Raw genomic sequence first — 26976 nt, 5'->3', positions numbered from 1 at the left:
GGTAAGGCACTTGCCTGCAAAGCCAAAGGACTCAGGTCCAATTTCCCAGGACCCACATAAGCCAGATGCAAACAGCTCACAGGCCCAGAAGAAACAGAATGTAGAAAGGAAGGAAAGGTATAGGGAATGACCATCTTTTTCTTTATTTTTCTCTCCTGCTAAATGTAGACTGGTAGAGTAGGGGAAAGCAAAATACAACTTTAACCAGATATATTCAGATTTTAAGTTTTTGTAATATTACACACACAAATATACATATGCATATGTGTATATGTGTGTGTTATATGTGCAATATTGCTGTTTTCTTAATTATGCATTCTAAATAGCTTCTGTTCTGATACCCTTGAAGTACTGGAGTATCCCTTAGTATCCACCTAAATCCCATTAAGCATTTCTTTTGTGCACTTAATCCTCCACTTGTTGGTACATGTGTGTTGTGTGACCTGGATTAGTCTGCAAGCCTCCCGCAGATCAATATGGGTTCAGGCAATATGACTGATAGGATGGTGTAAGCATAGCAAATGGTAAGTCTCAAAATGATGCAGTGATGTTTAGTGTTTGTAATTAAGTAGGAAATTTTACTATTATACAATAATTACTATTGGTTACTAATTACTATTGATTGATTGGAACTGTGTAATTTAATTTGCTTCATTTTACTCCCTTTTTATGTGAACATTTGAGGTAACCAGTGTTAGTGTTACTCTCAAGCCAGTACCTGTACTTAGTGACCTGCTTTCAGAAAGCCTTCCTTTCTGTCATCACTGGTACTCTCCTAGATGTAATTTCTTTATTGATTGGTGTCTCTTGGCTAGTCTCACTTCTCCAGGTAACATTTAATGCATTCTTTTTATATTGAAGGCCTTTTGTTTTGTACTTCCTTCTATGTGTACTTTTCATGTGAAGTTGTCACCATGCAACTGTAAGCCTTCCCTAGTTGGGCACTTAACAGTTGCCCTGTACACTTCTCTTTCTCTTTCTCTCTCTCTCTGTCTGTGTGTATGTGTACTCATATGTAAACCTAATACTTGTACATCTACACATAAACACCATGTGTATGTATGCTTCTCTGCTTGCTTGCCAAATTCTACATCCAAATTCTCAGCTATACACTTACCTTTCTCTTCTCTGAACTGCATGGAAATGGATCTTGAGATCGGGGTGATAAAGGGGGCATTCCTTTAAGTGACAACAGTTTCTAGTCTTGAAAGGTCATCCTTGTGGTTGGATGCCTAGATTTTGATGGTATATACAGGCAACTGAGAGGGAGGAAAGAGACACTTACTCATCTAGCCTGATGACACATCAGTGCAGAGATCTAGGAACAGATAACTACATCACCTGGTGTCTATCTGAATCTCATTAAGCATTTCTTTTTTGCTGCTTACTGGTACTTAGCATCTGCTGTCTTGTTTGCACTTGTATGTATTGTGTCACCTGGACTAGTTTGCAAGTAACCTGGACAGCCAAGTCTGTTCAGGCAGTATGATTGATGTTAAGTATATGTAGAAACACTAAGTCTCAAAAATGACAAAATGAAGTCAGAGGTAGGAGGATCACCATGAGTTCAAGGCCACCCTGAGACTACATAGTGAATTCCAGGTCAGCCTGAGCTAGAGTGAGACCTTACCTCAAAAAACAAAAAACAAAACAAAACAAAAAGACAAAACAATATTTATTATCTGTAGTAAAATAGGAAAATATACTATGGTGGTTACCACTCATTGATCATCAATGTATATATCATGTAATCCTCTCTGCTCTTATAAGATAGATATTCTTCTTGTCTACAGGAAATAGGGGTGAATATGTTAAATACTGAGATCTTAGGAAAACTACTTCAATTAATAAACCATGAGATTATGTTAAGCTTTATTAAAGTAATTTGTTAATCAAATTAGTTCTCAGAAAAATTTGATTAGACGACATTCTGTTATAAAGGTTTCTGAGGTCTCACTATTCCTACAGATATTTAATATTGTCCTTCAGTGAGCTCCTTTTCTCTCTGGAGTTCTTGAATTTATCCAAGACTGTGGAATGAAGAACAATCAGGACTTAATGGCAGATGTAAGGACATGATGGTGTTATGAAGGGAGGAGCAGTTGATTGGAGTTCATAGGAAAAACAATACCAGCCACCAACATGTACAGCTCCAGGAGGCATTGCACACCTTGAAGGAAGTGGCATCTGCCCTTAATAGTGGTAGCAGATTTCCTTTCTTTCTTTCGTTGGTTGGTTGGTTGGTTGGTTTGTTTTTTGAGGTAGGGTCTCACTCTGGTCCAGGCTGACCTGGAATTAACTATGTAGTCTCAGGGTGGCCTCGAACTCATGGCAATCCTCCTACCTCTGCCTCCCTAGTGCTGGGTTTTATTTATTTTTATTTAATATATAGAGAGAATATGAATGGCTATGCCAGGGCTTCTAGCCATTGCAAACAAAGTCCAGATGCATGTGCCACATATGCATATGGCTTACATGGGATCTGGGGAATCAAACCTGGGGTCCTTAGATTTTTTTAGGCAAGCACCTTAACTGCTAACCCTTCTCTCCAGCCCAGACTTCTGTTTTTCAGATGTTTTTATTTATTTGAGAGAGAGAGAAACAGAGAGAGAGAGGGAGAGAGAGGGAGAGAATATGAGAATGGTCATACCAGGGCCTCTTGCTGATGCACAAGAACTGTAGATGCATCCACCCCTTTGTATATCTGGCTTTACATGGGTACTGAGAAATTAAACCTGGGCCTTCACGCTTTGCAAGCAAGGGCATTGTTATAATTGTTTTTGTCTAAGATTTAAGTTATATAATACTCACATAGATATCAACTTCTAAGTAACTGAGGAACTTGAAAATTACTTGAGAAGTACAAATTTACTCATTATGATTTTGTTTAAATATTGTCTGAAATTGAATTTTTTTTTTTCTATCTAACTCTTGACATGAATGGATGCTGGGTAACAGTATAATAGAGCCTTATGGGTACACCAAGTTCCCAAGCTCAGCAACCTAGTTTAGAGAACCATATATTCATGGTAGAAGTTTGCATAGATACCCAGTAAGTGACTTTTAGGGAATAACCTGTCTCTTACTAAATAGCTGTGTCTAGGTAACATTCATTTAAGCCTGGTACCACTGCAGCACACACCAGTGTGCACTCTTCTCTTTAACAGAACAATGAATAGATTAGGTGAGCTGATAAGTCACTTAATGACACACCCTTGAAAGTTCTTTTGATTTGGTAAAAAGTGCCAGAAAACAGCTGGGTGTGGAGGTGCAAGCCTGTAATCCCTGGACTTCAGAGGAGGCAGCTGATAGTTCAAGACCAGCCTGAGCTACATGAGATCCTGTATCAAAAAGACATTATTAAAAAAAAAAGTACCAGAAAATGATATTTCTGTGGCAGCAGAAGTAATCATTGTTTTCCATCAGAAATATGGTACCATAGTGGAAATTCTATGTATGTTAAAAGGTAGGAAGTTGGAGGTTGTGATAAAATAGTGCTTAGGTCTGAACTTACTACAGGTCAATGAGAAGAGCGGAAGCATATACTGGAAAGATAAGTTTGCCTTGGAGAAGACTGAGGTTCTTTGAAGAGCCAACCTGACTCTATTTTAACAGCCAGAGCCATTTTGATATAACGACTAAGTTAAGCTTCTGTTTGTGTAAGTTTCTATGTCTGAGCTGGGACCATAAATTGTTCTCTGGTTACTGTTCCCAGGATTGTGTATTCATAATGTTCCAGGAAGTATTAACTGTAATGGCGGGTCTGCTTCTGTCACCATGCTTGCTTGCCTCAGAAAATCCCCTACCCGGTGATTTCTGTGCTTTCATCCTATAAACAGAGCCTGAGAAGCTGACTTGAGACTGCTTTCTGTACCCCTGCCTTAGCTAGGCAGCCACTGGACTGGCTCTATTGTACACAATTAAAAACTTGCTTCAGCTGGGCATGGTGATGCACCCCTTTAACCCTAGCACTTGGGAGGCAGAGGTAGGAGGATCGCCATTAGTTCGAGGCCAGGTCAACCTGGACTAGAGTGACACCCTACCTTGGAAAAATTGGTCGTAATTTATAGTTGATGGTCTTTATTCTCATGAATTCTGAGTTAACATTTGAAGCCTGTATTTGTTGCCACTGTGGGGCTCACTGAAACTATCACAAGAGACACTGGGTCTGGCACTGTTGTTTGATTAACAGAGAATTCTGAGACTGGAAAACCAAGTTGGAGATATTTGGGAAGAAGGCAAAGTATATTCTATCAATAGTATTTAGGAGATAGCTCTTAGCTATAGTTGATTTTTTTTTTCTGATATCAGCAAGTCATTAACCTTTCAGATCCAGAATGTATATGTTTTTATTTATATGTTTGTTTTTGAGCCAGGGTCTTGACATGTAACCATACTCCTATGTACTGGAATGAAGTGCACATGCCACTATGTCAGGCTCAGAAGCACCGGTGCAACCTCTACTTTCTTAACAAACTTGGATTTGAGTAACCAACTTTTATACAGTTATTAAGTATATATGTCTAACATATGCTTTTAGTTGTAGCTATCTACCCCTTCAGGAAATCACTTTCAACATTTCAAGATGGTATGCCTCTCATTACAGCTACAGAGGACCAATTCCATGGTATACCATAAACCTTGATTTACCACCCTACAAAAGATGGCATGAATTAATGACTCACAAAGCACCAATGGTAGGTTTTAAATATTTTCCTTTTTTTAACTTTATGGAATATAATTATGTTTTTAAAAGAACATAAGCCAGGTATGGTGGCTTATCCCTATAATCCCAGAATTCAGAAGGCTGAGATCAGAGGAATACCGTAAGTTTGAAGATAGTGTGAGTCTACATAGTAGCCACAGAGTGAGACCCTGCTGAAAAAAGTTACCACCTAAAGTGCTATTGGTATTTTTCTGCCATGGACAGTAATGAACAGTGAAGAAAGTGTCATCTTCTGTAGCTTTTTTGAGGTTTTGGTTTTTTTTCCCTGTGTGTCATCCCCCTTCATCTGAGTAACTAAAATGCAAATATCCATTTAAACATAAACTTGTGTTTACATGTTAATTTAAAATGCTTTCTACCTCACAGTGCCTGACCACACAAGTTCATCATAATAGGAGGAAAAAATGATATCATCAATAATAAAAGAGAGACTGGTTGAGAGGAGGATGGAGAGTGGAGTTACAAAGGGAAATGTGGGGTGGGAAGATAATTACCATGATGTACTGCCTATAATTATAGAAGTTGTCAATAAAAATATAAAATTAAAAAAATATATATATTCCAGTGCCTCTCTATTTGACTTACCTATTTTCAGTAAGTCAAAATTTCTACATTAGTTTTTATTACACTAGTATTAACCTTAAATCTCAGTACTTCTTTAGGTCTTTGAACTGTTTTATTTTTTCAGCTAAAGATCATAGTTAATTCCATGAAGAATTTAGTAAACGCATTTGTGCCAAGTGGAAAAGTTATGCAGATGGTGGATCAAAAGTTGGTAAGCAGTACATAAATATGTGCATACAGAGTGTTAAAATATGCTTGAGATGTTTTTGAAGGAATCGGCCCTTTTTTAAAAATGTTGAGAATATTTGCATTTCTTCTAGATTGCTGTCAAAACTTCAGAAGACCTTAAATTCTGGGGATTGTGGTAATATTAGAGTAACAGAACAAAGATGGCAGATTTTGGTGGATAAGTGAATTTTGATATGTGGACTGTTTTATAGAGTCATGGATAAATATGTACCTATTTCATCCAGGTATATGGAACTTCTTGCCTAATTAGGTTTGTAGGTACAATATTGAAAAATATTTTTTTGCTGTTAGTGGAGTTCAGTTGGTAGGCCACCATGGTTAGCTCATGGAGGGCCTTAGGTTTGATCCCTAGCTTCAGGGGGAAAAAAAATGTGTGTGTGTGTGTGTGTGTGTGTGCGTATCCATCTATCCATCCATATATCTTAAAAATATTTTTGCCTGAGTAACTTGGGAAACTCAAAGATTTCTGTAGATATGACACAATGACCTGTTGGCATAGTAACCATGATCCTTGAAATACAATTGGATTGAATGTTTTTTTTATAGCTGTGCCATAACCAAACCATTTCATTGTGCATGCAGAAAGACTGTATTTCTGAGTTTCTATTTAATGTAGGTGGGACTGGTTCCTAGGACTTCTTTCATTCTTCATTGTTGGGTGCAGAGATCATGGGGAGACTTCTGTAGCCATTACCTTCTCGTTGCTGGGACAAAATACCTGAACAGAAGCAGCATATGGAAGGAAATGGTTTAATTTCTGCTGACAGTTTTAAGGGGAGGTTTCATCATTGTAGGAAAAACATGGCAGGAGCAGACACCTGAGTGTTGCATGGTGGAAGCAGCAACAGTGAACTAGCTATGAGTACCCAACGGGGCTAGACTAGTAAACTTAAAGGTCCACTAAGAATACACCTCCTCCAATAAGGCTCCACTTCCCAGAGATTCCACCAGCTGGGAATTACGTATGAAGTTTTATAAACACATGGGGATATGGGGAACACCTTACATTCAAATCACCATAGTTACCAAGGCTCTGGGACAAATTTGGGGTACTTCAAAATTTAGAGTAAAATATTATTTTATTGTGGGGCTGTTCTTAGTGTTTTAGGATGTTTAGCTGTACTCCTGGCTTATACCCACCCACTGAATGCTGGTAATATTCCCCTTGGTTTGTTTGCTTACTTATTTATATATTTATGTATTTATTTATTTGAGAGAGAGACAATGGGTATGCCAGCTCCTCCAGCCATTGCAAACAAATTCCAGATGCGTGTACCCCTTTGTGCATCCGGCTTGTGTGGGTCCTGGAGAGGTGAACCAGGATCCTTTGGCTTTGCAAGCAAATGCCTTAACCACTAAGCCATCTCTCCAGCCCCCCACCCTCATTTTTTTTTTTTTTTTTTGAGAGCGACAGACACAGAGAGAAAGACAGATAGAGGGAGAGGGAGAGAATGGGCGCGCCAGGGCTTCCAGCCTCTGCAAATGAACTCCAGACGCGTGCCCCCCCTTGTGCATCCGGCTAACGTGGGACCTGGGGAACCGAGCCTTGAACCGGGGTCCTTAGGCTTCACAGGCAAGCGCTTAACTGCTAAGCCATCTCTCCAGCCCCCACCCTCAGTATTTTTTAAAGTATTTTTCTTTTATAAAAGATAGAGAGAGACAGAAATGGCACAGCAGGGCTTCGCTACAGTCAAACTCCAGACGTGCACCACTTTGTGTGCATGTGTAACCTTGTGCATATTCATGATCTTGTGCGTCTGGCTTACATGGGTTTTGGGGAGTCAGACCTGGGTCCTTAGGCTTCACAGGCAAGCGCCTTAATCTCTAAGCCATCTCTCCAGCTCTTCTCAGTTTTGACAACCAAAAACATCACAAGACATTGCCAGAAATCTACAAAACAGAAATGCCTATGAGGATGTAGCTCAGTGGTAGGGTACTTGTCATACATAAACAAGGCCATAAGTTTAATTTCCAGTAGTGTCAATAACTAACCAACTAAAACAAACAAACAAATGCCCTAGTAATTGTCCTAGAGATTAAATGGTCCAGGCATTTCCTCCCTCAGACACTTGCACCTTCCAGCCAGCAAACCTATTGGATAATGCTTCTCTGCTCAGCTTTTTACTAAAGTTCTCTTGTATGCCTGACTTACCAGAGTTCCCAAAATAAAAGTTGCAGGAGTGAAAGAGGGCTAGGCCTGCACATACTCCTTGTGCTGTAATGACCCCTCTAGACTGAACATCAGTAGAGAGGTCAGCATTACAGGTTTTGGTCCTATTATTTTAAATCTAACATCATTGGGTTTTAAGGTCATATCAGTCATGTACCTACAGAACTTCAGTTTTCTCATTGGGGCGAACAATAATAATAGATATTTCATATGTTAGTTGTTAGGTTTAAATGGCATATTATCTGTAAAGGATCATGTTTGGTATAATGTGTTTAACAATGTTAAGTCATATTTTTTAAATTGACTGGAACATTTCATGTGTGTAAAAACAAATATGCTTAGTTAAGATCACCATATCCAGAACTTTAAGCATATTATCACAGCAAGAGAATGTGAAATAAAATTATGATCTCATTATTAGTGAGTAGGTATAGTTAAGAACAAAATTTATGTCCATCATTGAATTTGGCTCATCAAATTGTTGTTTGCTGACAGAATACAATCAGTGCATCTTAGGTCAAGATCCAGTAGAATAGTAGGATTTGGGTTTGGTTTGGTTTTTGGCTGTTCTTGTGACATATACCAGTAACAAAAGGTAAATTTGACCAGAGATTGGTTCATGATGACCTGGGCTGTGGGTCATAATTAGTTCATCCTGATGAATGACTCTAGCCCCTGCTCTCTGTGGAAACTGGATAAAAGACCTGACCAAAAAAAAAAAAAAATCTAAGAATTATAAGACTTTGTGGCACCCTATATACTCCGCTATATAGAAGCTTTTAGAAATGCATGATTTCTTTTTTTAAAAAAAGTATTACTTATTATAATAATAGTATCTGGAAGAAGTCACTTAAAGAACTAGATTTTGAAGCATGCTTCTAGGTTAAATGGTCATCAATGTATTTGTTTTCAGCCTGGTCTACTTGGCAACATTCCTGGCCCGTATGAAGAGGAAATGAAGGGAATTGCAGATGTCACTGGGGTACCTTTAGGTAACGGTTACTTTACAGTGTTTAAAACAGTCAGTAAAGTACTTGAACACACAGGTGTTGAAGCATGATGAACTGCATACATCAGAGTACACAGCTCTTAGGTGTTCTGCTCTGAAGTTAAGGTATATCTTTGTTGGCTCTCATAGGACTCATTAAGATGAAGAAAATTTCAACACTCCAGACTATTTCATCTTGTCCCGTCACAGATAATACTGCCTCCTCAGAGAAACACTGTTCTGCCCTCACTGTAGACTAGTCCACCTCTTTCTGAACTTATTTAAAATAGAACTGCACATCTGAATTGCTGAATGTGGTTTCTTAAATATTTGGGTTGTTTTCAGATTTTGAATTTTAAGAATGAGGCTAATAGCTGATGTTCTTATACATGTCTATCAGGGGAATACACACTCATTTCTATTGGATATTTACCTGGGATGTGGACTGTTGATACTTAGGGTAGCTGTATACTTATTCTTTGTAATTCTGAAAAATTAAATGTATTGATTGACAATCAGCATAGAATGAGAATTTCAGTTTTCTCTACTTGATACTGAATTTCCCTTACCACTAGAGATTATTGACCTTTTCCAACTTGACTACTTTTTCTGTTTCTTTACTTTGGAAAAGGGCAAAGTGCTTATTGAGGTCTTTTGCCCCTTTGTTTGTTTGAATAAATGGATTTTCTGTATACTCTAGATATAAGTCCTTTTTCAGATACACGATTTCAAATATTTGCTTCTAGTCTATAGCTTTCATTTCCATTCTCTTATTGATACCCTTTGATGAGCAGAAATTCATAATTTTAAAATAGAATCTATCACTTGTAGCGCTTTTATGTGTATGAAATCTTTGCCTACTCTAAGGCCATTATAATATTCGTGTATGCTTTCTTCTGGTTACTTTACATTTACATTTAAGCATGTATCTTGTGATTGTGTGTGTGTGTGTGTCTCCCTGTGTAGCCTAGGCTGCCTTCAAATTATCTATCCTTCCTCCTCAGCCTCCTGAGTGCTGCACTTACACACACAAATTGACCTGTGACACTGACATCTAGCGTGTGTGCCAATGCTCACGCATGCACAGTAAAGATAGTCAGATTTTCTTAGATGGCTGTTTTAGATCTGGAGCATAAGTAATTCATGAGGCCTTGAGTTCAGTCCCTAGAATCAACAAAAACAAAACAATTTTCCTATACTGTCATGATTCTGTATATTAACAAAAAATGTGCCTGTTTTTCTCATAGGAGAAATTATTTCATTCAACATATTTTATGAATTGTTTACTATGTGTACCTCAATAATAACTGAAGACACACAAGGTAACCTTTGCCCAGAGGAACGGGTGGGCAATACAGAGTACAACAAAATGAAAGTCTTTTTAAAAAAATAAAAAAGTAGAATTAGAACCTTTAAAACCAAGGCTTGCTATTTAAATTTTGTGTACATTACATATAGTTTAATATGTCTTGTTAAATTTTTATAAGTGCATTGAAGATCTTTTTCTTTTGCCAAGGTAGGGTCTTGCTGTAGCTCAGGCCAACCTGGAATTCACTACGTAGTCTTAGGGTGGTCTTGAATTAACAGTGATCCTCCTACCTCTGCCTCCCAAGTGCTGGCATTAAAGGCATGCACCACCATGCCCAGCTTACAGACCTTATTTTAAGCCATATTTTAAGACCACCATAATGGTTACTAAACTTTAATTCAAGCATGCAGAAAACTTTCAAGTGTTTGAGGACTGGAAACATTCTTTCCTATTAGTCTGCCTGTACATATAACTTGGTAGAAGTCCTCACAGGGGCACATCATTATCTTCACACAATGATGTGTTTTTCTGGAGGCGTAGAACAATTGTCCTCCTATTTCCCAGCGTGGAGCCCTATGTGGAATAGTATCACTTTCCCATACTTTCCTGGCTGGTTCACAAGATACAGTCCACATAGCCATTTGCCCTTGATTAACTGTTACTTTTGACCCATTTTCTGGGTGGGAAGCCAGCCTACACCTCACTCCTGAGATGTCTGTCTGTAGGTGGCAATTCCTGAAGGGAAGCATTGGGTAAGTCACGTTAGTGGAGGCTAAGATATCTAATGTTCTAATAGAACTGTCATAGTTACCATTGGTCCTGCCCCCATTTTCTGATCTCTCCTGGAGCCATGTGCTCTCTGAGGTTATGGAGCCAGTATGACAGTAATGCCACTTTGATCTTGTTAAGGCTTGTGCTATCACATTTCTTCCTATTTATCATTGCTAGATGAAACAGTTGTGAGTATGAACAAATACTTAAGTGTCCATATATGTACTTTAACTGAGGCCACTTGTCTTTGATGTTTACTTCCAAACAGGTCATCTACTACATGGAAGAAACATGGATTTTGGAATATTTCTTGGGTAAGGAACCTAAAATGTTGTTATTCATAAAGTATAGATTGTATTCCCTTGGTGAAAGCAAGTCCTACCCTGTCCCCTAATATGTAAGATGACTAGTGTTGAGAAAAATAGGTATACTTGGCATACTTTCTCAGTTATTTGGGACTTTGTATGTCAGAAGTTGGACCTAGTGAACAGAAATTTGGATCATACTTGAAGGACACAAATCCTTCTTTCATTTTAGTCTGGCATCTTGATCTTTATGAAAATGATAATGGCTTTGTAACTAGAGGCCTATATTGGAATCTGGGCTCACTATATAATCTGGAGTGTAGACTTCCTCAGCTTCTGTGAGTCTCAGTTTCATCCTCTGGAACATGGGATAAAAATGCCCTATTTGGATGGACAAAAAGGCTTATTTTGGCTCACAGTTCAGAGTTTTCATTCCATGATCAGCTGACTTTAGTCCTTTTAGGAGTAGTAAGGAAGGGCTGGAGGAATGGCTTAGTGATTAAGGCATTTTCCTACAAAGCCAAAGGATCCAGGTTCAATTCTCCAGGACCCATATTATCCAGACGCATAAGAGGCCGCACGTGACTGGAGTTCATTTTTTCTCTCTCTCTCTCTCTCTTTCTCCCTCTTTCTCTGTCAAATAAATAAAATAAAATAAAAAGAGTAGTAAGGAAGAGCCAGGTGTGGTGGCACACACCTTTAATCCCAGCATTCCGGAGCAGAGGTAAGAGGATTTCTGTGAGTTCGAGGCCTCCCTGAAACTACATAGTGAATTCCAGGTCAGCCTGAGCTATGGTGGCAGGAGTAGGCATTGGAGAAGACTGCTCATTTCAAGGCAGCCAGGAATCAAACAAAACAAGGAAGATGCTGATGACAGAATACAACCCTAAGAGCACACCTTTGTGGTCCTGCTTCCTATGTGTAGGTCCCACTTGCTAATTCTGCATCCTTTCCCAACAACCCATCAGATTATGAACCCATCAATAGATTAATCCACTAATGAAATTAGAGCTCACACAATCCAACCATTTCCCAAAAACCTCACTTCTAAACATTGGTGCACTGGGGACAAGGGCCTTAGCGCACGTGCCTTTGGAGGACATTTCAGATCCGAATCGTAACTTGCTCATGTTGTAAAGGATTTGTTAGAGTTGCTCATGAGTTTGGGTAAAAGTGCATATGTCAGATACAGTGGTGAACAGGCCTGTAATCACTGCATTCAGGAGGCTGAGGAAGTAGAAACACAAATTTAATGCCTGCCCAGATTAAATATCAAGAACCTGTCACAAGTTTGTTTTTTTTTTAAAGCACCCAGGGAATAGCTGGTTGTCATCTTCATCATTAATATTGTCATCATTCCTAAATGTCACCAAAATTTTTCTTTTGTAGGTGGAACATAAATAATAATACCTGGGTCATAACTGAGGAACTAAAGACTCTTACAGTAAATTTGGACTTCCAAAGAAATAATAACACTGTTTTCAAGGCTACAAGCTTTGCTGGATATGTAGGAATGTTAACAGGATTCAAACCAGTAAGAAGTCTATTTTATTTAACTTTACAAGTAGTTTTGTTCAAGGTTTTAACTAACTATGAAGGTTAGAATATAAGAAAAAACCTAAAATGAATATGAAGGCTGAGGAGATGGCTCAGCAGTTAAAGGCACTTGCTTACAATGCCTCGAGCCTTGGTTCAATTCCCCAATACCCACATAAAGCCAGATACAGAAAGTGGCATATGCATTCGGAGTTTGCTTACAGGGGCAGGAGGCTGTGGCTTGTTCATATACATGCACACATGCAAATAAATAACATGTTTTAAAATGAGACTATGAAGCCTCATTTTAGCTCCTTGCACTTGTGTTACTTTCATCTATATGAGATCCTGTGGCACAAGAGTAGAAGGGAAATGGACTCTGAGCCTGTGTTAATATAAAGAGCATGTGTCTGGTTGCCACAGTTTAAAAGTAAAAATTTGGGATCTGGTCTTGATCTTGTTACTCACTTAGGCAAGGCATGATGGGTTCAGTAATAATTTATCTCACATAGTACATGTGCAAAAGCTTTGAAATTCAAAAATGTTTTGTTGGGGCTGAGAAGCAGGCTCAATGGTTAACATGAAAAGCCTTACAACTTGGGTTTGATTCCCCAGTACTCACATAAAGCTAGATGCACAAAGCTATGCATGCATCTGAAGTTTGCTTGTGGTGGCAAGAGACCCTGGTACTGTCTCTCAAATATTTTTTTTAAATGTTTTGTAAATACATGATAGCATCATGGTTTTGATGTCTCTTTTTACTTCCCACTACCCAATCCAGGCCTTTCTATATCATGGTAAGATCCAGAGATGGACCTTTAAGAAGTTGGTTGACATTTCTGACCACATTATTTTGTCTTTTTCTCAGGGACTGTTTAGCCTTTCACTAAATGAACGTTTCAGTATGAATGGTGGTTATCTGGGTGAGTAGTGTTTGAAAGTGAAAGATGAGAAATGACTAGTAGTTGTCTAAGCTTCTCTAGGCCCTATAACTCTGTGTATACTCTTCTCTTCCAGGTGTCTTAGAATGGATTCTGGGAAAGAAAGATGCCACATGGGTAGGATTTATTACTAGATCAGTTCTGGAAAACAGCACAAGGTGAAGTTATCAGATATTTAATTTAATTAACTCATACTGTATTACTGAAATATTTTCCAGTTGCTAGCTTCACATCTCTAGAGGAACTGGTGAAGAATTCCTTAGGGGAACCTGTGACACTCACATAGAATTATTCACGTTCTCTTTGTGCATGTTCTGTTTGTGCTCTCATAGCAAGGGAATGAATTATTTAAAATATTAAGCATATTGACACTATAAAAACCTAGTGTATTTTTATACTAAAAATATTCATACTCACATGCAAAAGAAATACTGTACAATAAAAATCCTCATTTAAATTGTAATACATTTGGGTTCTTGTCACAGGGGAAAACAGTAATAGATATTAACCTAAAAATTACCATCAGCTATGGTGCTGAAATAGTAGCAAAGCTGCCTTTCCCTTAGCATACACTACATCTGAAGGACAGACTACATGGATATCAGTCCTATTTAATGTTTTCCAAGAAGTAAGAATAGTCTTTTTTCATAACTCCAATTTTTAATTCTCATAACTTTTAAAAAATATTTTATTCATTTATTAGAGAGAGAGTGTGTGTGTGTGTGTGTGCATGTTTATGGACAGGTCAGGGCCTCTTGCCACTGTAAACATACTCTACATGCATGCATTATTTTGTGTATCTGGTCTTAAGTGGGTAGTGGGGAATCAAAACCAGGCCATCAGGCTTTGTACACAAAGGCTTTTAATCACGGCCATTGTCCCAGCCCAGTAGTCCTAACTTTTAAGTTACTTTCTGTTCCCCATGCCTTGATATACTATAATTATATTTTCATTATTTTGTATGTGTGTATTGTGTTTGTATGTATGTGGGTACATGTGTGTGGAAACTAAAGGTTGACATCAGGTGTCTTCCTCTATCATTCTCCATTTTTTAAAAGATGTATTTATTTGCAAGGGGGAGAGAGAGAAGGAACATACCATGACCTCTTGCTGCTATAAACAAACTCCAGGTGCATGCTCCATTTCATGCGTCTGGCTTTACATGGGTACTGTGGATTGGAACCTGGGTCATAAGGCTTTGCAAGCAATTTAATTGCCTTAATTTCTGAGCCATCTTCCAGCCCTCTCTATTTTATTTTTTGAGACAGTCTTTTTCAGAACCTAGAGTTCACCAGTTTGCATAGAAAAGCTAGCTAGCAAGTCCCAAGGACCCTCCTGTCTCTGCTTCCCAGCACTGGTATTATAGGTATGCATCACCACACCTGGGGATCTGAATTCAAATCCTCATGTTGGCTCAGTGAGAACTTTCTATCTTTTTGGGTTTTTTAATTGAATTTATATTTATATTTATTTATTAAAGAGAGAGCAAATAGGCACACAAGGGCCTCTAGTCAATGCAAATGAACTCTAGATGCATGTGCCATCATGTGCATCTGGCTTATGTGGGTTCTGGGGAATTGAACCTGGGTCTTTAGACTTCGTAGGCAAGTGCCTTAACCACTAAGCAATCTCTCCTGCCCTTTTTTTGTTGTTTGTTTGTTTTGTTTTGTTTTTGAGGTAAGGTCTGTCTCTAGCCCAGGCTGACAGAATTCACTATGTAGTCTTAGGGTGGCCTTGAACTCACAATGATCCTCCTACCTTGGCCTCCCAAATGCTGGGATTAAAGGCATGAGCCACCATGCCTGGTTGCTCTTGTCTATTTTAATGTGAAGAATTCTTATCTAAATTGTTATTGCAGTTGGTAGAGTATCTTCAGTATTTTTCAGAATTTATTGATATTTTAATTTTGTAATTAATACTGAGAACAAAACTTTGCATAAGTAGGAAATGAAAAATGGCAAAAGTATATTTACAGATATTACAGAAATTGTTAGAAATTCTGTCCTGAACCCATGCCACAATTCATCTCAAAATTTTCTACATAATATTTTTTATTATTTATTTGCAAGGAGAGAGAAAGAAAGGAATGAAAGCATGCACCAAGGCCTCTTGCTTGTTGCAAGCAAACTCCAGATCCATGTCCTATTTAGAGTATCTGGCTTTACGTGGATACTGGGGAATTCAACCTGGGCCATCGGGGTTTGCAAGCAAGCACCTTTAACCACCGAGCCATCTCCCCAGTCCTCATTTCACAATTTTCTAGGAAACTCAAGTCAGCAGCTCAAACAAAATTTTTAAAAATCAAACATTTTAACATAATTACATTCAAAGATATACTAATCTGATACTTGCAAGTTGTGGAATGACAATAAGAAAACCCACAAGGTTTTTCTATCATTAAACCATTATTCTATTAAAGCAGATAGCTTACATTAAAAACACTGCAATTCATAACATATATAGTCTTGACTGAGACTAGATGTGTTTCAGGCAGCATTCATTTTTCATGGCATGGCAGCAAGCACCATGTACAGGTTGTGTGTTCAGAACTAAGGATGCAGTGAAGGGGCACAGAGAGCTTCCATAAACATAGCAGATTCATTGCATATATGCTTTTGAACTAGTCTTGGGCATTGTACATTCAGAAACTTTCTACTGTCACCAAATTTTCGGTGACCACCACCTTCAGTTAAATGACTCCATTTAGGGTTACAACCCAGTTTAAAAGGCTAGGCCTTGAACATCTATTTTCCCAAAGTTTCCATAGAACTAAAACATTTTGGCCAGGTGTGGAAGCGCATGCCTTTAATCCCAGCACTCAGGAGGCAGAAATAGGAGGATTGCTGTGATTTTGAGGCCACTCTGAGACTACATAGTAAATTTCAGGTCTGCCTGAGTGACAATCCACCTCGAAAAACAAAACAAAACAAAACAAAAAAAAAACACTTTAAATCCAAATCAATTAAAACAATATTTTTTAAACAAATATTTCTATGTAGCTATGCAGAAGCCAAGAATATATTGACTAAGACCAAGATACTGGCCCCAGCATACTTTATCCTGGGGGGCAACCAGTCTGGGGAAGGTTGTGTGATCACTCGGGAAAGAAAAGCGTCTTTGGATGTGTATGAGTAAGTATATTTGTTAAAGCGAAATAAATAGAATTGAAATTCCAGATTACCTATGTATGGGTTGAAGGCTTGAAACCTAATAGGGAATCTGTTTTTTTTCTCTAGACTTGATGCTAAGCATGGTAGGTGGTACGCAGTACAGACAAATTATGACCGATGGAAAAACACCTTGTTCCTTGATGATCGCAGAACACCTGCAAAGATGTGCCTAAACCGCACAACCCAAGAGGTACATCTGCTTTGTTAAATATAGAAAACTTATCTCCATTAAGAATTGGTTTTGGCATTTTCCTGTGGCCTTAAAGAAATTAAGCTCCCTATTGCTCTAGGAACTTTAGACACATCCCACTGAGCTTTGGTTTTGTTACTTGTTAAAGAGCAATGTTTTGCTGCGCTTTCTTGCATAAAAACTGGATACCATTCTGTGAAGTTAAATAACAAGTAAGAACTTTTTTAAAAAGAAGCAAGAGACGCCCCCTAAAAAAGATACATTAGAACTGTCACCTCTGTTTCTTATAATGACCCCCAAGGGAAAATCCTTTAGGGAGATTGATTGAAGAATGTTTTGGTTTCTAATAAATGCTGCTGAAGGGCTGTGTTTAACTTACTGAACAAAGCTGTTTTTATGTTTTAGAAGCTCTCATTTGCAACCTTATATGATGTCCTATCAACAAAACCTGTCCTCAACAAGGTATTTAAAACATATATATGTAAATAAATGTATGTGTTTGCATTTAGAGAAAGAATTTGGTTCTGTGTTTATTTTGGTTTTAAGTCACTTTGAAATTTTCCAAGTTATGCTAGATTTAAGATTTGTTTGTTTGTTTGTTTGGACAGGGTCTCTCTGTCCCAGTCCAGTTAGGCCTGGAGCTTGATTGGTCATCTATGCTGGCCTAAGACTCACAATAATCTTTTTGTCTCAGCCTTTGGGGTATTGTAATTTTAAGCCATCATACCTGGCTTTAAAGACTAAATTTTTTAAAGTATTTTAGTGTGACTAGCACAACTTTAGAAATAAGATAAAGAAGTGGTGGCCAAACCTGTTGTTGTTTCTGGTTTGATTTACATGACATATGGATTAAGCCTAGTCTTGGTGGGCTAACTTTTTTCATCCTTTTATCTTTTCCCACACTATAGCTGAGAAATGTACAAATGATTGGTTTCCTAATTACCTCACTTGTAATGTCATTCCTTGTGTGTTTTGGATATATTGCCCCCAGCTATCCCATTTGTTCCTTTTTCTTATCCCCTTGCTTGACTGTCCTTAAAATGCTCCCTTACCTCTGCCAGAACAAAAGCTTCCTTGAGCATTTGGATCAATACCTGAGTCCTGCCCGAGGAAGCCTGCCTTCCTTCCTTCAGGTCACTCACGTGCCACACTAATACCATGTGAGTGCTCACAATGGGTGAATTACATCATCTGCATGACTCCATGTGTTTGGGTGTATGCTTTGCACAGTGTGAGCCTGCGGTTTTCCCACTTTAATTGGAACACTTTGAGGATAAGGGAAGCCAAAACTAAACTGTTTATGTTCCCTAGTGTACCACTAGGCTTTGCTAACTGCTAGCTGTCTATTGAGGAGGGTTCAGTGATCTTAGTGTTAGTGGTGAAGCATTAAGCATGACTTCTTGTCATGACTCTTATAAAGAACTGGATTTCCTATGCTGTTAGGATTCTTGACTTAAAATGGTGGTTCTCTTAATATTAATTGGTTTAAATATTCAGTATTAATATGCTGTTATTATATGTTAGTATATACACTTATATGTTGTTTAATGTTAATAAACTTTATAAAGCAAATTCTTTGGGGACAGAAATGCTACTATGTGCCAGAATATCTTAGACTCGAAAATACATTAAAGTGAAAACAACTTTTCTTTCAGCTGACTGTATTCACAACCTTGATTGACGTTGCTAAAGGTTACTATGAAAGTTACCTACGGGATTGCCCAGACCCTTGCATAGGCTGGTGAGCACGTACCCGGCCTACTGAACTGAGATGTGAAGACAGGTTCTACAGTATGACTGACCAGCGCATCTGTCTGATCTTACAAAGACCAAGACTCAAGGCTTGTTCTTTCCAAGAATCATGAGAATGCCCTTCTAGTATGTTTACAGACTGTTTTTGCTAAAATAATCAGTTATTTAAAGATAAATTCTTTTAAGTGAACTGATGTAGAGTTTGCTGAATTTCATTTCACTTTGCTATTGGGAACCCTAATCTGGATGGAATAAAACAAGATTCCCTACTGGTGTTAATCCAGTGCCTCTATGTGAGTATTGAAAGAGTAAATACTCCACATGATTCAGTTGTCCATTTTTATCTATGTATTTATGTTTTTCTGGTTTGAACTATTAAAATCAGCATACCATTCATTACCTTTGCTGCTATTGACAGAAGTTTAATTTCATTATGTTTGATGGAGGGATGAGATGGACATTTGATATTTCTTTTAAATAAATATACCTTTGACTATGTAAATAGTGCTTTTTGGGGTTCACAAAGTAGTTAGGATGCAAGGCAGTCTTTTGTGCAGAGTTGAAGTTGTTTCTTTTTTATAATTACTCTACCTCTCAGTAACCCCAAGAAGTTGCTAACTTTAAGTAACTTGAGTCCTAGATTCTACGAATCAGTAAATAAACATATCAAGGACTTGAATATAGTAAAAGCTCATTATTTTAAATTCTTTCATGTTTCATTGATTTAATAAATAATATTTTCATTTTTCTTCTAACCAACATATTTTTAACTTTTTAGTACACTATAGCTATTAAAATTTTTTCAGAAATCTATTTATGAAAAGTGGCAATTGAAATTGTTAATCCTTCTAACTTTTACAATTGACTGTGAAATGTATGCCAGTTGTACAAGACTGTTTCCACTGTCTTTTGTACGATCTCAGTTGTATCATGATACTCAATAAACAGTCATTGGCAGGCATGTTAGCACTCATGCATGCTGACTGGGTGTGTCCATGTGTTGATCTGAGGGTGGGGGGTTATTATCAAGAGATCTAAACTGAACATAATGTATAACTTCAATAACAAAGGTTGTGTAAGTGGGTTACTAAACCTGTGACTAAATGGTCATCATCTTACATGACTAATACCACCTCTCTTAATCTAGTTTGCAGACATGCAAAGGCAGCTATGCACCCAGAGGAATAGTAGGTACTTCCACAAAACACCCAAATTTACAAGAGGATTTGTGTTAAAATAAGACTCAGCTGGGTATGGTGTCACAAACCTATAATCCTAATACTTGAGAAATGGAGGCAGAAGAATCAGGAGTTCAAAGTGGACATAGTGAGTTCAGGGTGAGCTGAGCTATGTGAGACAATTTCCAAAAACAACAAAATATTCAGTTAGTGGATAAAACCTTAAGATTTTGACCTTCACACAAGAATGATATACATGATAATAGGTGACATCCTGATTGTTAAATCACTTGGATAAGTCAGAGACTGTGAAGGAGTAATTATTTAAAATTTTAGGAAGCACTATTTAATGCCATAGCAGTTTGTAAGGTCTTACATGCAGTACAACCTTATTTACCATTTGATACAACTCTTAAGTATAACTAACTATATAGCTAGAATGTAAAAATGATAATTCAGAGGATGTTCGCCAAAATGCTGACTTTCCCCACTCCTCCTCAGGTTAGTAGTTGTAAGGACTATGTTAATTTTCAGAGGACAAAACTTAGTAGCCATGGATATTATTGAGATGTATTTCTAGAAACATTGGATACAATAAGGTTCCGATTGGCTTCAAATCATGGGCTAGTTTGAGGACTGTGGATGTTTCTTTGTTGTTTGTAGCAGGGTCTCATATGTAGCTGCCTGGCCTTGATCTTGCAATGCTCCTTTGCCTTTGATGCTTTTGTCTCCTCAGTGCTAGCCTTACAGGCATGTGCAACCAACCCAGGCTTAGGAATAGGATTTGAAACAGTCCATACTTGTCTAGTATATATGAAACCCTGGGTACATTGTCTAGTAAAGCCAGAATCCAGGAAGACTCACCATGGTAATAGGTACCACTCACCCAGAACTCATTGTGTACCAGGATTTGTAATAGATACCGCTTTACATGCAGTAGCTTATTTTCTCAACAAACCCATTATGCATGAAATCCTGCTTATTACTATGATAAAAGTAAGTCTGTGTAGGTTAGTCACATTTCCTCTAGCAGGAGGGGGTGACAGCCATGTTTTGAGCCATAGAGGTCCATTTCTTATGCTGTGGTCATGGAGGTGTCCTTTGTAACTTCACCAATGGAGCAACAGGCCATTCTACAGTGGGAAGTCTCCACATGAGCAGGAATACCCCACGCTATCACTTTGGCTCTGCTGTTTGCCAGTTCTCTAAAGTTTTTCTGCTTTTATAGGGAACAGAAATGTTTTGAGATTCAGAACTGTTGGTAATGTGTTCATCTAAGAGGTATCAAGTTTTTGTACTGTTATCCAAATTGTGCTGAGCTTTGGAGAGTGAGAATTAAAAAGAATCTCAAGGCCCTGTGCCTATGACCAAGAACAACATTAAAAGTACAGACATTTTTGAAAGTTTTTTAATCATTGAATGGAAAAGCTGAGGCACTTATTATCTGTAGCCTCATAGAGTTTAAAGGCTAGTTTTTGTTAGTTGATGAAAATTTACAAATATTCAACAGCTTAGTATTGTAGACTTCCTTTCTCAGTTACTGTTCCCATCACCAAATTGCAGAGACATGGCTGGTCCTGAGCCATCCACAACTTGTGAAAAGCTGTCAGCTCACATGAGATCTGTTTTTCCCCCTAGGGGACTCCTGTGCTTCTAGATTGGGAAAGCAGGGTCCCCTAGCTGGATACCACAGGGAAGACTGGTTTGCTTGCATACTTTTCCATGGCATTTCTACATACTTTGTACAGACTTGGCCTTAGATTCTTTCTAAGAATGCCTATCTAGGTAGAAGGCAGATTTGTTTCTTGGCTAGAATAAATATTATTGTCTCCCTGCAGAGCAAAGATTGGTCAGGCTGACTAGTAGAGCAGCTCCTTTTGTATTTCTGGGAGATTTCTGAGCTTGAGATTCCTGAGTTATGATAGATCCTTGGTACTCACTAACCCTTGGCCTGTCCCACATGACCTCTTTGGAGGATCTGGGAGGGCACATGGGACAGATGTTTATGCTTCTTCCCTAGAAAGGCTGAGTGAGATTGCACAGGTGTCCTAGCACCAGACTTTGTGTTCTCTCCACTGTCCATGTGAACAAGTCGTGTGGTACAGCTAGCAGAACTGTCTTTCTAAAGTGTGGAGCTCTGGACAGCACTTTGCAGAGGTAGTTGGGAGGCACTGAGGCATGGTGGGGCTGCTAGAGGTTCAGCTCCTGGTCACAGCTAGAACCTTTGTAGCTAACATGGAGGCAATCCAAGCTGGTAGGCTGACATCCAAAAATACATGTGCTTTCTGTGAAGTGAGGCATCATTATTTTGCAGTACTTGTGAAAGATTTTTTTATGAGAATTTTAACATTTCATTTATCAATGAAAAAAAAACTATTCGTTTTTACACAGAATTTTAGCTTCCATAAGTTCTTGAGTGGTTGTCAATTACTGCCTTAAACTTATCACTCAGGCTTGTGGGCATTACTCATTGGTAAAGCATGACCCTAGTATATGTAAGTCCCTGGATTCAATCCCCAGCACTACCAAATAAAGAGGATACTGGGCTGGAGAGATGGCTTAGCGGTTAAGCTTGCCTGTGAAGCCTAAGGACCCCGGTTTGAGGCTCGCTTCCCCAGGTCCCACGATAGCCAGATGCACAAGGGGGCACACGCGTCTGGAGTTCGTTTGCAGAGGCTGGAAGCCCTGGCGCGCCCATTCTCTTTCTCCCCCTCTATCTGTCTCTCTATGTCTGTCGCTCTCAAATAAAAAAATAAATCAATAAAAATTAAAAAAAAAAAATAAAGAGGATACTACAAATATTAAACCACCCAATTATACTTGTAAATTTATTTTCAATAGCTTAAAAATTTGAGGCTAGGTATGGTGTTGCACATCTATTATTCTAGCACTTGAGAAGAAGAGGCAGGATGGTTAGGAGTTCATCATCTTCAATAATACGTGATATCTTCCCTGATACTCATCCCTTTTTTTTCAAGGTAGGGTATCACTCTAGCACAGGCTACTCTTATCTTTTGTGTATATTGTAGATATAATTTCAATAAAAATGCAGTGTACTTTTCAGCAAGCCCCCACCTCCCCTCGAACTTACCTCAGGACATCTTACAAACATTCTTTTGGCCATGTGCCATGGCATGCAAACATGTTTGAAAACTTCAGTGCTAATTGTATGAGGTGATAAGAGATAAGTCACTCCATATGGCTTCTTATTTGTCTTGTAAAATAACCCCAATTTTCTGAGTTCTTCTAGCTCTAGACATCTAGATTTAAATTGTGCCTCAAGTTTATGGGCATTCATTAGCAGCCAACACTCCAGTGTAGTTAGACACCTGGATCTGTAGTGTTTGGTATTCATGTAGATGGATGAGTTAACCCAATTAACATTTCACATTGAGTATGTAAAAATGATACCTGTCTACTTGGCAGGAAGCATGTGCAGAGCCAAAGTGCCAAAGTGGGCAAGCAGCTAGTTGGCATGACTTTTTTTTTTTTTTTTTTATGGCCATAGGTGAGTCCTGGCTCGAAAGGGTAGGGGCGCAGGGCGGGTTAAAGGTCTCGGGCCGGCATCATAATGCCCCAGTCGCGCTGCCCGCCCAGCAGAAAGCAGCCCGGGTCGCTACGCTGCTGCAGCGAATCCACCAGCTCCAGACTGAGCGCGTGCAGGCCTTCCTCTTGGACAAGTGCGTGCGGGTGCGGGCCGGGACTTGGACCCCAGTTCCTCCTCCGTTCGCCGAAACCTCACTCTAGTCTAAGCTCATAGGGCCCTGCAGCAGGAAGCATCCTTTCGTTTTTTCTTTTTTTTTTAATATATATATTTTTAAATTATTTATTTGTTAGAGAGGGAATGAGGGAGAGAGAATGGGCGCGCCAGAGCCTCTTGCCACTGCGAACGAACTCCAGATGTGTGCACCACCATGTGCATCTGGCTAAAGTGGGACCTGTAGAACCAGGGTCTTTAGACTTCGCATGTGCCTTAACCTCTAAGCCATCTCTTCAGCCCATCCTTTAGTATTTTTGAGACCGGATCTCATGTAGGCTAAGTTGGTCTTGAACTCGTGATCTCCCGCCTCCAACCTTCACAGTGCTGGTGTGGCAGCACGCCCCGCATCCTGAGGGGTATGCTGCAGTTTCTGGGGTCTGAGGCCACATCCCGAGGGTGGATGGGAGGGAGGGAGTTGTGACCTCAGGACTCCCTCGCCGGCCTCAGAGCACCCCGACAGTACCTGCGTAGTGGTCAGCACTACGACTTTCCCTGCTACGGGACAGCCTTGCATGACGTGACCCCGGCCTTCGCCGCCTCGCCGGAGGTGCTGGCGGTTGAAGCGTTGCTGAGAGCTGGAGCAGACGCGCCTGGCCATGGTGAGGCCACCCTCGCGGAGGAGTCTGGGCCCTATGCCCATTGCTGATCACCCCCAGCCCCGTCCCTTTCCGCCTGTCTCTTAATTTCTTCCCAGGTTTGGCTTATTTCAGGATCTGCCTAAACTTTATGCCACTCCCACCCAAATACCGCGCCGGGAAGCCTAGCCAAGCCTCCTGTCTTGTGCCCCACCTTCCTCCTCCCGCCAGCCAATCAGAGCGGACTCAGGCCACACCCTCCCCCAACTCGAATGATTCTATATGGATGTAATAGGTGTGCAAATTTTGTACGCATTTACATTTATATGTACACATTAATTACAAACGTATAAATTGTCGTGTCATGCCTGAGCTGAGTGCAAACTTTACTGCAGTACCAGAAAAATATAAATTCAAGTTATGCTCTGCAGCATTCCAACAGGCTAAATAATTTCAGCTCTTCCCACATTATAGATAAGAAATAATGAGGAGCAACTAAAAGGTCATGTATGTTCTGGTGTGTGAAATCTCATGCCCTAGAGGGCTAGTAAAGGAAGATGACTTCATTCCAGTGTCAGACTCTGTTTTCATGCATTCAGATCAAAGGGCCATATTAAATAAGGCATTTCATATTAGTTGCTGAGAAAAAGTGTTTCCTTGAAAACCAACACACACTGGCTTAATTATCAGGAGAGAATTAAATTTATTGTCATTAAAAACAGAAAATTGGGCTGGAGAGATGGCTTAGCGGTTAAGCGCTTGCCTGTGAAGCCTAAGGACCCCGGTTCGAGGCTCGGTTCCCCAGGTCCCACGTTAGCCAGATGCACAAGGGGGTGCACGCGTCTGGAGTTCGTTTGCAGAGGCTGGAAGCCCTGGCGCACCCATTCTCTCTCTCTCCCTTTATCTGTCTTTCTCTCTGTGTCTGTCGCTCTCAAATAAATTAAAAAAATAAATAAAAACAGAAAATTGAGTTTTAGCATTTAACTACATTTCTGTTAATTTGTAGTTACTAATTAGGAAGAATGTGTAAAAATTCCAGGGTTGAAGATATGTTTTAGCGGTTAAGGTGCTTGCCTGCAAAGCCAAAGGACCTTGGTTCAATTCTCTAGGACCCATATAAGCCAGATACACAAGGTGGTGCATGCATCTGGAGTTCATTTGCAGTGGCTGGAAGCCCTACCATGCCCATTCTTCACCCCACCCCCCGCATGTTTCTCTCTCTTAATAAATAAATAAATTTTTAAAAATCCACTCTTGTTAGTTTTTGAGGCACTGAGTTCATATCTTCAGATATGTGCTAAGTTACAGCATGCTTTGTGTTGTAGTCAGCTTCACCTCATTGGCAGAAAACACCTAAGAGTAGTTTGTGGGAAGAAAGGGTTTATTTTGCTTCACACACTTGAAGGTAAGTTCAATGATGACTGAAGAACATGACGGCATGAGCAGACGGTGGACATCACCTCCTGGCCAATATCAGGTGGACAACAGCAGCAGGAAATTGTGCCAAACAGTGTCAAGAGGAAACTGGTTATAATACCCATAAGCCCACCCCAAACAATACAGGACTTCAGGAAGGTCCATTTCACAAATTGCCACCAGCTGGGGACTTAGCATTCATAAAACCTAAGTTTATGGGGGACACATGAATCAAACCACCACATTCTGCCCCTGGCCCCCATAAACGAATAACCATCCATGATGTAAAATGCAATGCATTCAGTCCAACTTTAAAAGTCCCCATAGACCTGGATGATGGTTTAGTGGTTAATGTGTTTTCCTGCAAAGCCAAAGGATCGCAGTTCGATTCCTAGGAACCATGTAAACCACATGCATGAGGTGGTGCATATGTTTGGAGTTTGTTTGCAGTGGCTGGAGGCCCCGGTGTGCCCATTCTATCTCTCTCTCTGTCCTCCCCTCTGTGTGTGTCTGCCTCTTTCCCTCTCTCAAATAAATAGCTACATAAAAATTTTTAAAAAGGAAAGACAAAACAAAAGTAGAAGTGAAGGAGAATAGGAGAAAGGTAGCTTCTTTAAAAAAAAAGTCCTCATAGTTTTTATCAATCCCAATGATGTTCAAACATCCCCATAGTCTAAGGTTTTTTAACTGAGCCTAATACCAAAAGAAAGAAAAAGGCATTACACAATGGCACAGAATAAACACACTTCAAAAGATGGCATTGGGTATAACAAAGAAAGACTGAAGCAATACAAGATTTAAACAAGCAAGGCAAACATCAAACTCTAGCTCCAAGTCTGACAGCTATAAATAGTGACAAGTCTCTAAGTCTGATAATTCTTTTTTTTTTAATATTTTGGTTTTACTTATTTATTTATTTGACAGAAAGAGGAGGGGAGAGAATACATGGGCATGGCAGGGCCTCCAGCTACTGCAAATAAACTCCAGAAGCATGCACCCCCTTGTGCATCTGGCTAACGTGGGTCCTGGGGAACCGAACCTGGGTCCTTTAGCTTTTCAAGCAAATGCCTTACCCGCTAAGCCATCTCTCCAGTCCTAAGTCTGATAATTTTAACTAGTGATGAATCTGGAGTTCCAATTCTGCCCCTCTAGCCCAGCTGCTCATAGCCCCAAGTATTCTATATCCAGTGCTGTCAGCTCTCCTTGGCACCATCTCATAGTCCTGGCATTTCCACTGGGTCTCCACTGCAACCCACAGTTCATCCTCATGGCTCCATCAGGCCTCCACACAAATAATCCAACAAGCCTGCTTCATAATGCCCATGTCTACTTCAAAAAAGCAAAACTTTGTCACAAGTTCAATGACCCTCTCTTTC

General features: G+C 39.4%; 1 protein-coding gene across 2 annotated transcripts in view; it reads left to right on the top strand.

Moving 5' to 3' along the window:
* Window positions 1-19644, top strand: part of Asah1 (N-acylsphingosine amidohydrolase 1) — a 50188-nt gene extending 30544 nt beyond the window's left edge. For both annotated transcript variants that reach the window (XM_045138827.1, XM_045138832.1), the window contains exons 3-14: window positions 4607-4697; window positions 5415-5501; window positions 8623-8701; window positions 9945-10019; window positions 11046-11091; window positions 12472-12616; window positions 13487-13541; window positions 13636-13717; window positions 16559-16690; window positions 16796-16919; window positions 17325-17381; window positions 18575-19644. In XM_045138827.1, coding sequence (XP_044994762.1) covers window positions 4607-4697; window positions 5415-5501; window positions 8623-8701; window positions 9945-10019; window positions 11046-11091; window positions 12472-12616; window positions 13487-13541; window positions 13636-13717; window positions 16559-16690; window positions 16796-16919; window positions 17325-17381; window positions 18575-18664 — 1063 coding nt within the window. In that variant the 3' untranslated portion in view covers window positions 18665-19644. The remainder of the gene's footprint in view (window positions 1-4606; window positions 4698-5414; window positions 5502-8622; window positions 8702-9944; window positions 10020-11045; window positions 11092-12471; window positions 12617-13486; window positions 13542-13635; window positions 13718-16558; window positions 16691-16795; window positions 16920-17324; window positions 17382-18574) is intronic.
* Window positions 19645-26976: the final 7332 nt, after the last annotated feature.

Source organism: Jaculus jaculus, chromosome 1 (assembly GCF_020740685.1).
Source record: "Jaculus jaculus isolate mJacJac1 chromosome 1, mJacJac1.mat.Y.cur, whole genome shotgun sequence".
Taxonomy (NCBI): domain Eukaryota; kingdom Metazoa; phylum Chordata; class Mammalia; order Rodentia; family Dipodidae; genus Jaculus; species Jaculus jaculus.
This window is presented reverse-complemented; position numbering and strand designations above follow the sequence as displayed.